Source organism: Heliangelus exortis, chromosome 9 (genome assembly GCF_036169615.1).
Source record: "Heliangelus exortis chromosome 9, bHelExo1.hap1, whole genome shotgun sequence".
Lineage (NCBI taxonomy): Eukaryota > Metazoa > Chordata > Aves > Apodiformes > Trochilidae > Heliangelus > Heliangelus exortis.
The window spans coordinates 10,489,493-10,504,918 of NC_092430.1; the positions used below are offsets into that span (position 1 = coordinate 10,489,493).

The following is a 15,426-nucleotide window of genomic DNA, read 5'->3' on the forward strand; positions in this document are numbered from 1 at the left end:
AGAGCTCAAAGCAGTGTTAAAGGTGACTTACACTGCCTTCAAGTATCTCAGTGTCATGTCTTGGAATCAGCCCTTTGGAATCAGCCCTTTGGGTAACTCACATGCACCATCATGCACTATGCTGACAGTTTTTGTTGGGTTGTTTGTTTTGGTTTTGGTGGTGTTTCAATTTAGAAAATTTCATTTAGAAGGTGTTCTCAGGTGCAGAGTTTACTTGTGTTCTGCTCTGAGGTTCTTATGTTCTGCTCTGAGATGGTGAGTTTGGGGTTTTAAAAGTTTTATTTGTTTTAGTTTTTGTCTACTAGTAAGAGCATTGTCTTCTAGCCATGTTTATATCCTGATTATCAGAAAAAATAAGTTTTTTCTGTAGGTGAAGGAAAGAATAAGCAGGCAAGGCAGTTGAAATGTAGTTGCTGCTGTTTCAGAGATAAACAAAAGGATAAGTAGGTAGGTTCTAGAAGCAGTTAATGTCTTCATTTTACTATGGGTTGAGTTAAATATTGCCATGTTCCTTATGCTTTCACTTCAGCAAGTGCCATCTCCTGGGGGAAGCTTCTTCCCAAAAAAAGGAAGAGGTCTGTCTCAGAAAGGCCTTTCAGTGAGAACAATCCAGTTTGTCAGTGGTGTTGAACTTGCAAATTCTATGGAACAGCATCAGTAAGGTGAATGGTGGGTCATCTGACCGTGAAAATTCACAAGGACTTAACAAGTGGTCTCACCTAAGTTTTTCTTCTTGTTTGCTACATGTTGGGAAGTTTCCTGAGATTTCCTGTTAGGGAGTTCTGGTTGGTTTTCAAAGATGCAGTCATTGCCTTGAAGTTACATTGAGTATTTCCTCCTGTTGAAAGCCTTACATACTGTTTTCCACTTCCAGCTCAGGGAGAGTTAATTGCACATGTAAAAAAGACATTATTTTATTTATTTATTTTTAAAATAACCACAGTCCATATGCTCTGTACTACCCTTGGGCAAGAGCAGTGTGATCTTGCAGAGCAACTGTGCAATTAGCACTGAGGAATCAGTCTCTGGTGGGAGAAGAGTTTTCCTTGAAGTGAGAATGGATTTAATTCTGGAGCCTCACAACTCAGTGTGATAGTAATGAGTGAAAGTGTGTTTCAGTATCCTTTGGGGATGTGTCTGTATTTCTAGTCTGTTTTCTATGTACTCGATTTTGTTGGTTTTTTTTTTTTTCCCGGGTCTATGATATTGGATTATAAGAAATCCCTTTCTAGCAAAGTTTAGACCGAAGGTCATAAAAACGTGTTGATGATTTTAGAGGCACGAAAGCAGTGAGGAACTCCTGTAGAAGTAGAGAGCTATGCCATGAGGTGGGAGATTTATCTTAGTGGTCTGTTTTTTTTCTCTCAGTATTCAGTGATGAGCAGGACCATTCAACAGGCAGGGCAGAAAAGTTTCTAAGCAAAAGGTAGAAAAGTGTGTTAGTGAGTACTGATGGATTTGTGCCTTCCGATTTGTCTTTCAAGCTTGCCACAACAATGCCCCTTGATTGTCTCTGGCACCTACCTTACGTGAGTGAAAAGCTGTTCATCTGCGTCACTTAAGTCTTAATTATTTTTTTTCCTGTAATATTTTTAGTGAGTAATTTTTCCAGACTTATGCCCTGTTAGATGTATAAAAGCAAGTATTTCAACCCAAATTCCTGACCAACAGCTGTAACTGGCAGAATTTAGTGTTGTGGAAAACTCAAGTACAAAGGGAAGAGGAAGGGAGGATTAAAAAAAAAAAAAAAAAAAAAAAAAAAAAGGATACCTATCTTTAGCAAGGTAAATTCCATGGGGCTAGGAGAATCCTATGTATTTGTGGAATAGGTTGTACAGACTAGGGAAGTAGATGCTGGTGAGGGGGTGTTGCACTTTGAGGTTTGTACTCTTATGTGGATGTTCACCCTGGAGTGCAATCTTCAGGTTTGACCAGGGGGCAGATGCAGATGAGCTGCTCAGGAGTGGAGGTAGTGTTATATGGAGCGTGTAAACCTCTGAGTAAACAGGATATTTATCATTAATATAACTTGGTTAACTGTGTAAGTCTTCTCAATTGATTAAAGTGGCTCTGAGTCAGGAGCTTGCTTTGTCAGGGCTGTGGTGGTTTGGCGTTACCCTGCAGACATTTCTCAGCTGCTCATGAGGAAACAACTAACAGACCAGTGCATTAACAAAACGGGCAGTAATTTCAGTCACTTCTGTACACAGACAGGAATCTACCAGAGGGTTAGGTAGGCAGCTGAGAGACCCAATTATGTCAGCTATCTGATAGCTATTAGGCTTGGGCTGATGCAGCAGCAAGCAGTATTTCAACAAGAGCAAGCTCATCGTACATTGCCCATTCATGCTTGAATGCTAGGCTTTATCTATCAAAATTGTGTTCTTATGATTTGAAGTCTGTTACCTGCAGTAAGAGACACCTAAATACTATTGTCTTTAAGAAGAATCTGTTACTACTAGTGCATGGTATAGGATAGATTGGTTCATAAGTATAAAATCTAAGTTTTCCCATGCAGATAAGGGAGTTTCTTTTGTATATTGTGATTAGGAAAAAAAGTTGAAGCTAGACTGGATTTATACAAGGGCATTTGAAAAGAAGTGTTTTGTTAGGCTGCTAGACTGACATGATCCGATTTTGTTAGGAACACAAGGGCTGTTCAGCATCTTTTGCATTTGGGAATGAAAATTGGCCTCTCTCCTTCCTTTCTGAGCTTCTTCAGATGTTTTGTTATGTTAAACAGTGCAAAGAATGACAGGCTTTCTCTATGGTGCTGCTTAAATTTAGTTTTTTGTTTGTGTTTGACTTCAATTTATTCTTTCAAGTTTGCATCCAGCAGTGGGAGGTACGAAGATGTGGAAATTAATAATGAGATTTCAGGGTTGTCTGAGTAAAAAAGGTGTTGGGTTTGCATGGAAATCTCAGCAAATCATTGGTTTTACTGTTCTCACGTGTGCTGATGTGGGTTAGTCCAGTCCAAGTAGTAAGAAACTAGATAGTGTTGTGCATTGTCTGCCTATGGACTTGTTTAAGGAGCATTACCAAACAAAAACAAGCTTTAAAACTGCTCATTGTTGACCACCAATGTACTGCTTAAATGTACCGTGGAAGCAATTTCTGAAAAGCTGCTTTTTCTCCTCTGCAGAAATACCGATTTCTTTTTAATTTCTTTGTAAAGTTCTATATCCCTTGCTTTTACTGCTTTGCTTGGAAAATTATTATTGAGGAGCTGCCTGTTTTCTCTGGTTGTTTGTACTCCATCTGTGTTTTTCTTCTAGATCCCCCTGTTTGCTCCTTTTATCAGTTCCTGCATGACATCCTTGTTCAAGGATGCTGGTGTGTTTGCCCTACTTAAAGTGCAAGGTGGAGAAAGTGTTCAACACCTTAGGAGGAACCTAGCATCTTGCAGATTTACTTTTTCCCTACCTCCTACCAGTCTATGGGGGTTTGTTGTAGTCATTTGGGAAGCATTCTTCAAACAATTCAGAAAATGAAACTTGCTACATGGGCTGATTGCATCTCATGCTGCTATATTGTGTTTGAAAGGTTTACACATTTTTAAAAAAGTAGAAAAATAGGTCTCTGCTTTAGGCTTGTGTAACCAGAGTGACTTGTTTCATTTGATACCAACTTTTGAAGCTGCCTGTGCCTAAATCTAAGTTAGTGCTGCTGTGGTCTTGCCCAGTTTAAGAGGTGCTTCTGAGCATCCTCACAAATTCAGGGAGTTGAACTGACTGTGAAGTATTTCCCCACTTTTTTTACCTTCATGGTACCAGCCTTAACTCTTTCAGTTTGGCTTGCTGAAGGTTTAAATAAGAAACATGGCAGGGCAAGTATAAATATGCATATCTGAAGAAAAAAGGTGAAACACAAAATTAAAGCAGTTCAGAGTTTGCCTTAAACAATCATGATAATGGAGCCTGTTGTGCTGAACCATTTTTAATGTCTGCTCCAGAGTGTTAGTAGTAGCTCCTAATCAGTCTGGAAATCTAAGTGGAGAGGCACAGTTTCATTGTGTGTAAAAAGGTTTGCAGGCAGCAAGAAACTAAGTATGAATAGAGGTAGCTCACAGCCGGTACTCAGTTAACGTTGCTGGACCAGTTCCACATTTCACTGAGGCTTTAACATTGTCCTCTTGGAGAGATGTTGGATGTGATCAGCCCAGCGTGTCAGCACTGGTGTCCTTGTCCTCTGTCTTGAGCAGAGCAGGGCTGTTGGAGCCTGACAGGCTTTTTTTTCAGTGAGATTTTAACTTGTACAATACATTTGGTGTTGAGAAAAGCCTAGCTTATATTAGCTAAAATACACTAGCTGCAGAAGTCTGGAATTCACCCTCTGTGAAGCTCTTGAGCACGTGTGGGTACTGCAGGACTGCCCTGGCAATTCCTGCAGGTCTGGGGAAAATTTCTCTTCCTCTTAAGTGGAATCATTTGTGGTATCTTTGTGTCGGGCAGAACACACCTTCCTGTCTGGCTGCCTGCCCAGAGCACAGGCAAGGTGCTGCTTTTGACTGGCAGGTTCAACTGCAATTTTTTGTGTGCTCTGCTGGCACAATTACCATATATTATATAGATAAAATGCTTCAGGAATTCAGGATTGAGGTGGGAGAGGCAGCAAGGGAATGAAAAATTAGGTGTGGAAGGATGGTCTGGAAGTAAAACTGCTGTGGACTGGTGAGTGTGCTTCCCCCTCCTCCCTGTTTAACTGGTAGATAACACTTTGCATTTGCTGTTTATTATTCAATAGAAATATGGACAAAATGGAAAAGAAAGGCTTAACTCTTAAATATGCTGTCTGAGGTTGATCTCATTCAGCACTTAAGGCATCACCGACATCTTTTTCTGTTCAAGATCTTGTTAGAACATTTCGTCTCGGGATTACTCTGTTCAGATGGTTTCTTTCATGCATCTCTCACCACCCCGTAGTATCTGTGATTATATGCTCCTGAATTCTGATGAAATTTCAGGACATTAATGAGGCCACAAGGAGTGAAACTGGTTAGCAGCCTCAAGAATGAGGAGGAGTCTTGGCTGCATTTCTGCATCTTGAAAACGAGGTGGATTAAATCAAGTTATGGAATAAGAGAAGTCTTGTCACTTTGCACTGATCTGTGCCCAGTTTTTGCACTCAATAGGAAGAATTATTTCTCTTAAGCTAATTCTCCCTTTTCAAATGCATCTTGGCTACACAGTTTATAGTTATTTTCTTCCGTTGAAAAAGTAAAACCTTTTCATGTTTCCCTAGATTCTTGGAATAACTTTAGGATTCCTTAAATGCTGCTGTCTTAGAGTCACAACCTCTCCAATTTTCCTGACTTTATAGCCATAATAAAAATAACTTCATTATTTACATTCTCAGTTGTACAGCAAATACTTGAATTGAACATAGTCCCCTCTGCCTAGGTCATAGTCAGAGCTTGTGGCCGACTTGCTCAGTTTTCTTACCTTGTCAATAGATTTCCGAAGATGAACCTTAGTGCTCTGTAGTAAATAGTTTTGTGGGTCTTTCAATGATCTAAGTTTATTTAAAACCACAGAAATCAGTGTGTAGTCAGTAAATATTAATATTACTCGGTGTACAAATATCATTCCTCCTCTCCTTATGCGCTTTGTGTTATCATCTAGTTATACTGAGATTAATTCCATAGTGCTTTTGTACCTCAACTCAAGAAATGAGCCATTCCAGGAGGAATAAGTAATTACATACCAGTTTGGGTTTGTTCAAGGATGCTGGTGTATTTGCCTTACTTGAAGTGCAAGGTGGAGAAAGTGTTCACTGCAGGAGGAATTACTGCAGTTAACAAGCCAATAATTGCATGCAGTTTGAGGGTACATAGTTGTAAATAAGAGCAAAACTGTACCCATGATTTCCAGAAGGGGATACATTTTGGAGGGACTGTAATGACTTCTTGAGGATTGTATGGAAAGTCATGTTTTTTCCATTAGGTTCCAAGTTCTGCTTGTTCATTAGGCTAAGTTTTCTCTCTGAAATTGTTGCTTTGTAAGAATTTGAAGCATTCTTGTTAATGCTGACATCCCTGAGTGTTGATCTCTAAACCTGCGATTGAATTTGTGGACCGGAGACTCAAGTGTTTTCCAAAGCATTCTAATACAAGTGGAGCTGTATTGGTTGGTTCTAAAAATACTCAGAGGTGTTTGTTCTGGTGCATTACTACTTCTGTTCTTTCCCATCTTACTCTTTTCTTTCCCAATACAGGTCTTGATGCAGAGCTGTCTTATGTGAGGAATGATGTGGTTAATCACTACGCGTTGTCCTTCAATCTCTTAATACCCACTGAGACCAACAATCTTCACTTCAGCTGGCATGCTAAATCCAAGGTAAGGCATACCTTCTGTGTTTAAGTACTTGAGACATGATCTATATTGCTTAGGTAATGCCCACAGTTATAGTTTAATGGCTTTTTTCTGTGCAAAAAATAGCATATGATAGGTGCAAAAGAATTATATATATTGTTACAGGCAATAAGCTAAGATGCTGTGCAAACTGTTCTTGTCCTGTTTTAGAAAGTGTAAGCACCTCTTTTGAAATATTTCACACTTGTTGCTTCTGGAAAACTATATACATACAAGCTGCTGGTTGTGCATTGAGCACACAGAAGAGGCAGCCATGTACTGAGGTCTCTGGAAATCAGATGTAAAGCAGTTGTGTATTAGTTTCTGGAAACATAAGTTTGTAGACCAGAAGGACCTATAAAAGTAGCATCTAGTATGTTATTACCAAGACCTGATTAAATGGAAAGGTATTTTTATTTCACTTAATCACCATAGCTGGAGCATGCAGCCTCAGCTGTCATAAGGCTTGTGTATGTTCTTACATTTTTGAAGGATTTCCAGTTACTTAATTTATTTTTGTTTATGAAATGATCTGCTTAGTCTCTGCAGATGTTCATTCTTTTTCAAACTTGAGCAATGGTTGTTCTTCTGACCCTTAAGTAGGGAAGACTCCAGTAGGAACAGCTCCACCAATACAGTTTCTGAGGATTTTTTCTGCACATGTTCTTCCCTTTGAGTTGCAGCTTTTTATGAGATGGGAATTTTGGCCTGTAACAATATCAGAGACAGCACAAGATAGCCCTACTACTTGATACCATATTCCATTTTCACAGGCAGTTCAGTCTCTTATCATGCAAATAGAACTTTTAAAGGAGTTGCCTTGTTCTTAAAACTTGAACCATGAACTAGCTGCATCACCATCCCTGCCTTGAGTTTCCTTTGGCCTCTTTTGTGAATTTTGAATGGGAATTTTTGAGCTTGTGTACCAGAAAGAGGACTTGAGTCCTCTTTCTGGTACTGGGATTTCACCCATTGACAGCATCTATGCTGACTTTGTAGGATGGTGCTCATAGGGTGAACTTCATAGGAGCTCAGAAACTGGGTTCTGTTTCTGCCCTTGGCATCTTCACTGCAAAATAAAGGTTGCATTTATGCTATCAATTTTTTTTTTTTTGGGGGGGGAAGGGGAAGAAATTAATGAGGCTATGTGAAACTAAATTCTTTCATCTGAGTGGAGGGAAAGGATGACTTTCCAACAAGAATTTAGGATTTAGTTACAATAGATGCTGTACCTTTTTGAATAAGTATTTGCAGAATCAACTTCATAAGTGGAAACAATCTCGGAAACAATCTCATAATCTATGGTTAAACGGTTTGTATGCAGTTTTGGCTACATAGTTCATGAAACTTACTAGAGCAGGGGAATTTTTTGAATTCCTATAATTGTAACAAGTTGGTTTTTCAGCAAGTAAGTTTAGTAGCAAGTGAGGTTTGTGGTGGCTGTTTTTAATACAGCACTTTAAATTGTGGCCCAGAGTTTCACAAATTCTTTCAAGATAGACTTCTGTTAGCTTTTTTTAATTTGAACTGTCACAGCAGTCAGATATTTAGGCTTCATTTAAGAAACATTTGGGCACCTAAACCCACCACTATTATATGAAAATAAGATATATTTTTTAGTTTAAAATACAACTATCAAAGGTTAAGTAGCATTTTTTCTACTGTAAAGATTTCTTGATATGTCTTTCACCTCCCAACTGTTGTTGCAGGTTGAGTACAAACTGGGATTTCAGGTAGATAATCCCATGGCCATGGCTATGCCCCAGGCCAACATTTCTCTACAAGGAGAAGTTCCTCGCACCCTTTCAGGTAAACAGACTCCCCACCTCTGAACCTTATACAGCTGGTGCTGTTGCTAACAGTACTTTTTTTTTTTTTTTTCAAAATGTGTATAGTGTTGGGTGTGTAATTTTTCTGTACTAAACATAGAATTTTCATCATTCTTGTGCAACAATTATGAAATAGCTCAAAGGAAATCAAAGACTGGGACTCTTTAGTCTAAGAGTAATATTCTCCCCTCGTTTGCTGAAAGAGGTTTTCCTGGGAAGTTAACATGACCTTTCTTTTATATGTATTTACACACACAAGGTTCCTGTTCCCTTTCAACAATGATAATTAGAAATTAGCATTTTAAAATCCATGCCTTTTCATTTTTATGGCCTTTAGAGATTACATTTCAAGACGTGTGGGAGGTGTTAATACATTAAAGTGTTTATGGTAAGATTTTAAAACTGAGGAAGCTATTTTGAATATGTATTTGCCCCTCCATAGGATCTAGACTGGAAACATTGATAATTGTTTCAGGAAATGTGCAAATGATCACAATTCCCTTGCATGATTTTTTACCACTTTTTTTGTGCAAGCAGACACCAGGGAATTAGGCTTGTGTCTGCTCTATTGGCATACATAATGCTGGTATATAAATTAGAAAGTAAATTAGCTCATACTACTTCCTTTGATTCTGGTCAGATTTGCAGAGACCAAAATATTTAAGCTCAGTGCTTGTAAAAAAGCTAACTATAGCATCTGAAACAGCAACAAGGAAAGCAGATTTTTCTGGTTTTCTGGGGTAAGACATTTCTCTTGTCACAGAAAGAGAAATTCCAAAGCTAATATATGGCTAATAGTCATTTTTCTACAGAGATGATTTTAGTAATCAGTAAATTTGTAATTTAATTCACATAAAGTAATTAAAAAGTGTAATACTTGCCTGAAATTACAAAGCTTGAAGGCTAAAATATTTCTTAATAGCAAGTCCTTTAAAAACATTGAAAAATAACATTATCACTTAATAGTGTTTCATCACAACGTTTGAAAAGTGCTGGGATGAAACTGTAATGCCTCTTTGTTCTCTCTTTGCAGTGTTTCGTGTGGAACTCTCCTGCACTGGCAGGCTTGACTCGGATGTCACAATACTAATGCAGCTCAACTTGACGCTAAATTCATCCAAAAACATCACAGTTTTAAATTTCAAACGAAGGAAAATGTGCTATAGAAGTAAGACTTCTTAAGTTTCAAATGTTAAGCTTTTAGTGTTAATGTATGATAGACAAAAGGAGTGGGAAGGTGTATGATCCAGGACATGATTAGCAGTCCCCCAGGTGAATGTTGAAGAAGAAACCAGGTAAAATTCTGCTGTTCAGATGCAAATTGGGGACTTTTGGTAGAAGCAAAATCGAATGGATGACAAATTCCCCACATTTTCTGCTGCATTAACTGATCTTTTCACATATATAGCAAAAAGCATTTTCGAAGCATTTTCTCTCTTGTGCTTGGAAGAAGAAACTATTTGCCTCAAAACTGAATATTCGTATTGTTCTAAAAATTAACAACTATACTTAGTTTATAGAATAAGATAAAACTGGCTATTTAAGAAGTCTAAGCAGATATTAGTCTTCCAGACTTACTGTGCAAAATGATCTTGGTAGGTAATGCTGATTTCAGAAATCCCAAATTAACTCCTGCATTTTGACCTTGGAATCTGCAAGCACAACTTATTGTTGTCTAGCAGGAACTGTTTCCTGTTGCTGCTTCTTTAGAAGCATTTTCATAGGTTTCAGAAGAAAATTATTTTGAAGAATTTCAAAAACTGTGCACCCCTTCAAAATGGCTCTGGTATCCTGTTCTTGGGCAGAATTTGAGGGTGGCTACCCTCGTTTACCTGTTCGTCCTGGCTCTGTTTTGTTTACTTCAAGCTTTTGAGGACAGCAGGTGGTTTTTCAGAGGGGAGTTTGTCACTTCTCTCCAGTATGAATGTCAAGGGATGTCCTGATGGAAGGTGTGAGTGAGCTAGCCAAGTTTTTTTGTTTTTAAGCATGTGATGTTGTGATACTCATGTTCCTTGTTTTGATGCAGTGGGAAGATCATTCTTAATTTGAAGTGTTTCTAGTGAAAGTGGAGGTCCTGCTGATAATGTTTTGAAGGAAAGGTACTTTTTCAAATTATCTCAGTGAGGAAGTCAGCACTGCTTTGGCATTCATAGCTTACTAAGCTGCTCAATGTGTAGAGGTTTCCACAGGCACCCCACAGTTATCTGCGTGTGTGAGATAATCACTTCTGCATAGCTTAGGAAGTGACTCTCTTACAAAGATCATGTTTCTTTGGGTTCATAAAAATGTCAATGACTTCTTTGTGATGTGCGTTTAGTTGATTGGTTTACAGCATCTGGGGATTTCTGATTTAATTTAGTGCCTAAGTTAAAAATATGCTGGAACTTGCCAGTGATTTTGCTCAAGGCATTTGTAATAGTTCCTTCTAAAATTTAAGAGGGGAAAAAAAAACCCCCAAACTTCATATATTCCCTCCCCCTTCCCTGGATTACTTTCTCACAAGTTTATTGGGCTGCACTGGCATATCAAGGACTGGAAGGTGCCATGGTAGGAAGGAAGCAACTCCTCACAGCAGAGAGTACACAGGGTGATGTGCATGTGGGTCTGTACCTTTACAGCCACAGAAATCCCTTCTGTTGCCTCCATTGCGTGCAGATCCTCAGGGAAGTTTGTCTGAAGTCATCTCTATAGCCTGCTTTCCCACTGCTCCTTGAAGTGATCAGGCTTGTACACTTCATGGGGGTTTATCCCCTTTCTAAAGGATCATTTTCATACATCAGCCTGAGCATTGTCCTTGTGCCTTTTGCTCTGTTTTTCTGAGTAATTAGACATTATCTTTTTCATCCTTCAGTTTTAAAATGCTCATGATGGTAGTATCAGCTGAGAAGGCACAGTGCCCCTGGCTGCATCTCTTAACTTTTTCCTAAAAGGAGTAGGATTAGAATTTGTGGCAGAATCTGAGGGTAGTATTGACTGAGCATTCAGGAAATTATTTTCTATCCTGTAGTAACTAATTCTGTGAGGTCTTTGTGTGTCTTAGTATACGCTCACATACTCTGTACCTCCTCTTTCTACCATCTGCTGCTTTGGACTTTGGTGGACAAGCCCCAGAGGGTTTTTTGAGGTAGGTAGATTCAGCAGGGCTGAGCATGGCCTTAATGGATGTATGTATTGATGGTGAAATATATCTTAAGACTTAAATGTCTTAAAGAAGTATATATATATATATATTTGTACTATGCAGTGGTCAGGTATTTAAAATGGCAATTTAGAGATAACAATAGTTCTTATGTGAGCTCACTTGAAAAGCAGATTTGATTTTCCACAAATGAGGCAACTGCCTGCCTGTGAAGGACTACAACAATATTTGTGTACCAAGCTTAATCATTTCCTCTCTTCAATTTAGAGCCTGAACCAGAAGTAAAATCTCCAACATCTGACAAAAACAGCAGCAAGGCTATCTGTAAGTAGTTCTGAGTGTGAAAATGAAAAACCTGTGATGTTCTTTCTGGTTCCATAGTGTTCCCTGTGAAGAGTAGCCGTGTAGTCTGTACCATACCCAGCATTTTAGTGGGATTTTTTGGTAATTAATTATTTTAACTAGAAATGTGTGGTAATGAAGGGAAAAAAAAACCAAACTATTTTGAGTCTCCTAACAATGGTTTCTTTTACCACATCTTGGGAGCTCTGGTTTCGGTACATGACTCTGATCTATTTTTGTCACTTCAGGACCTGTCTGGTTTGCGGGTGTGACTTGTCAGTGTTGGATGAGGCGGTTTCTTTTTCTCACTCCTTTTCTAGCTGGAAATACCATTGACTGACTGTGCTCAGCCTCTGTGGTGACCCCACACGTAAACAGTTTTGCCAAAATGCTTTTTTAAACAGTGGTGAAGTGCATTGCTTGGTTTTCTCTTTGCCACCCACTGCCTCTTGCAGAACAATTGCTCTCAATGATGCAGGAGTTAAAATTGGGGATGGTACAGGCTACCATGTCTTGGTGCCTTTAGTGCCTTTGCTCATGTTGCTGGTGGCACAGGCTGAAGGCCAGCACAGCAGTCTTCTGCTGCCAAGGTTAAATGGCAGAACTTTGCCCCAAGTTACTGCAGTTGAGATTCTTTTGAAAGAGAGGATTAACTGTCCTGTATATGCTGCTGCTTTAAGATGCAGGTCAGGGGGCCATAATCTACCTGTCATAGCCTAAAATTAGAAGGGGAAGCAGAGTTTGTGTGCTCTGGCACATTTTGGTTAGTGAGCAAGCACCACTAGTATCCTGCACCTAGGTGTTGGTTTCATTTTATTTAATCTGTTGGTGTGTGTCTCCTGCTCCTACAGCCCCACTAACAAGTCCGTGCCACCAGTGGTGATGGGACTGAGCCAGAGGCTGGGTTTGGCCATGCTGCTACCCTGTTTTCAGCTTGGAAGGGACATGGGAGTCAAGGGATTGTGTGAGGTAGAAACAGCAGGACCAAAAAGACCGTTTTGGAAGATTCCTGGATAGCGTTTTTTCCTTCAGTAGGAACCTTCCTTTTGTCCTAGGAAATAAATCAAGGCATTGAGTGGCTTGCTGGGCCCTGCCAGCAAACTGCCCCAAACTGCCCTATTTGTGATGCTCACTTCTCTGGAGGTTCCCAGAGTCTGTTCCTCTGAGCTGGCTCCAGCCCCGCTCTTTGTGGGTGTCAGGGCACCAGGAGTGAGGCTGGGGACAGCAGCACTGACCTCCTGCCACATCAGCCTGCTGGGAACTAACAAAATGTTGTTTGTTGGAGGTTTTGTTCGCATCTTTTTCAGGGCTTTTTGTTTGGTTGGTTTTTATTTTATTTTTAGAAAGGTTCAGTAATGTTTCACATTTCCCTTTCAGTTGATCCTGTAAATGCAGCTCCCACCACTTCTACCCGTGTGTTTTACATCAGTGTAGGCGTGTGCTGTGCTGTTATATTCCTGGTGGCAATAATATTAGCTGTCTTGCATCTTCACAGCATGAAAAGGATAGAGTTGGATGACAGGTATGTATTACAGCTTTTCAAGTGTATTCTTAGGACATGTTTGCCCAGATCTGTGGGAGTTCTGGTCTCAGAATAAGCATTCTGTAGCAGCTTGCAGTTTCTGCTCTTGATGTCAAGCTTTGACAATTACTACCTGTGTAGAGTTCTGATAAGTGCTGTACTGCAGAAAAGCAGCAGTTGCAGGTGTTCCACTGTTTATGGGGTGGGAGGGTTGTGGCTGTTGGGTTTTTGCCAGAACACTTGTGTGAGGGTCACACAGTGGGGAAATCTGGACAGAATCAGATCTACGGGGATATTAAAGATTGAAGGAAAATTCGATAGATACCTGCGCATGCTGAAAATACTTGATTTTTACTGCTACAGGAGATTGAATTTCAGTTTTCTCTATTTTGATTGATTTACCAATATTCACTTTGACCTTAGGGTAAAGTCCGAGGCTTGCGACTGCTCAGTTATAAAACTACAAATGGGCTTGCTCTCAAATGTATATTCAGTCCGGAAAAACCGAATTGCCACATCCATGCAAAAAAGCCTTGTAACCTGAATCCAAGGGCAATATGGTCAGCTGAGAGGGGATTAACTCAAAAAGTAGGTGGGCTGAGGCTGTGTGAACAAGCTGCATCAGGTGCAACTGTTCAGAAGCAGGCAATGTGGAAACTGAATACTTCACAAAACAGTTTGGCCTGTGGGTGGTCACCCCTATTGGAAGGGTATCTCGAGCACTTTCTGTTCCTGCCTGCAGCTTCTCAGAGTAGCTCCATCTTTTCATCTTCCTCTCTATCCATTCATCTGTTTCTTTGAGGGTTTCTTTCTTCCATTTACTTCTCTGGTGCCCATAGACCACTTGGGTTTTGTGAGTGCCGGTGTAGGAAGTAGTAATGGTAAAAACAATTTAGTAATGGTTTCTCAGAGTCTAATTACCTAACCAAATTACTTGTCAGATTTCCTAAATTCATTTGTGCCTAATTGTCTCCTGAAGGTTTTTAGCCAATAGAAGGTGTTAAAGGATGTGCAGCTTGCTTTACTTCAGATAGGAAAAGCCTGACCTTTTATAGAGCGTGGGGATAGTCTCATCTATCAGTTATTTGAGAGACTGTTTCAGCCTAATAGTGTGATGAAATGTCCTTTCATCCATTCCATTGTACTGATTCCATTGTACTGATACAAGCTAAAAATTGGTCTTGATGATAATACTCTGTGGTTTGCTGGTATTAAAGAAATTGCTCTAAACTAGTATGTGGCCTTCTGATAATTTCTGTGAAGTCTGTGCAGATTGGGTTCTTTGGAGAGCCATATAGTGAATTTTTTTTGAGCCCAAGGGTTGCCTGACCTGACAAACTTGGATGGAGTTCTGGGTAAGAACTGTGGTTGACTAGTGTCATAGCAGAAGTGTAAGAGGGGCAAAATGTGCCTAAAAATCAGGTTCTGTGGAGTTATGTTTTCAGAACTGGCTGCATGCAGAGGAGCCAGCAAAGACACTCTCAGGTGATGTTTCAGGGCTTGGTTCAGAAACTGGTTCAGTGTTATAATTTAGCTTCAATGTTATGCACCAGCCTTGCAGATGACTGGTGGCAGCTTAATGTAGCAACTAGGGAACTTGTAAGAGAAGAAACAGCTTTTGGTTTAGTTTTGAGAAACATGCTCAAAATGTTGCTGTAAAGGGTTCTGAATCAACAATAACATCATTAGAGTTAACAACCTCCCAGGAGCAACAGTGGCTTAAATACCCACTGCCTTTGCTCTTAATTTCAAAAACCAGAACCAAACTAAAGCAAGGAAGGTTGTTAAATGGAAGCTAAAAACAGGCAACTGAGTTTACAGGCAGCACATGGACCATTTAAGAACATTGTATTGAAAGTTCAGAATGAATACTTGCATACCTCCTATCAAAGGCACTTGAAAGAGTGACAAAGATAATTGGCATGGCTTGACAGCAGGATAATGGAGGTTATGAGAAGCAAGAAGGCATTGGTCTGAAAGCTGACATAGTATGCGAGTAAACTAAGCAAGCTCATAAATAGGAGCAAGTTAAACCTAAAAAAAAAAAAAATAAACGCAGCTTGTACAGGTAGTAATGCAAACAGCTAAAGTAACCAATAATAAGTTGCTAGCACCAGAGAACATAAATTTAAAAGCTCTAACGGCAGTTAAAATGGAGTAGCTAGATGACCAACAGTGGCTTTTAACCTCATGCTAAAAACTGTTCTGGAACCCTAAACCTGGAAGACAATAAATATGGAA

The 15,426-nt window shown here is 39.6% G+C and overlaps 1 protein-coding gene across 3 annotated transcripts in view; it reads left to right on the top strand.

Moving 5' to 3' along the window:
- Nucleotides 1–15,426, top strand: part of RYK (receptor like tyrosine kinase) — a 48,982-nt gene that overhangs the window by 8,498 nt on the left and 25,058 nt on the right. For all 3 annotated transcript variants that reach the window (XM_071752057.1, XM_071752055.1, XM_071752056.1), the window contains exons 2-6: nt 6,217–6,338; nt 8,063–8,162; nt 9,216–9,350; nt 11,589–11,645; nt 13,041–13,185. In XM_071752057.1, the coding sequence (XP_071608158.1) occupies nt 6,217–6,338; nt 8,063–8,162; nt 9,216–9,350; nt 11,589–11,645; nt 13,041–13,185 (559 nt within the window). The remainder of the gene's footprint in view (nt 1–6,216; nt 6,339–8,062; nt 8,163–9,215; nt 9,351–11,588; nt 11,646–13,040; nt 13,186–15,426) is intronic.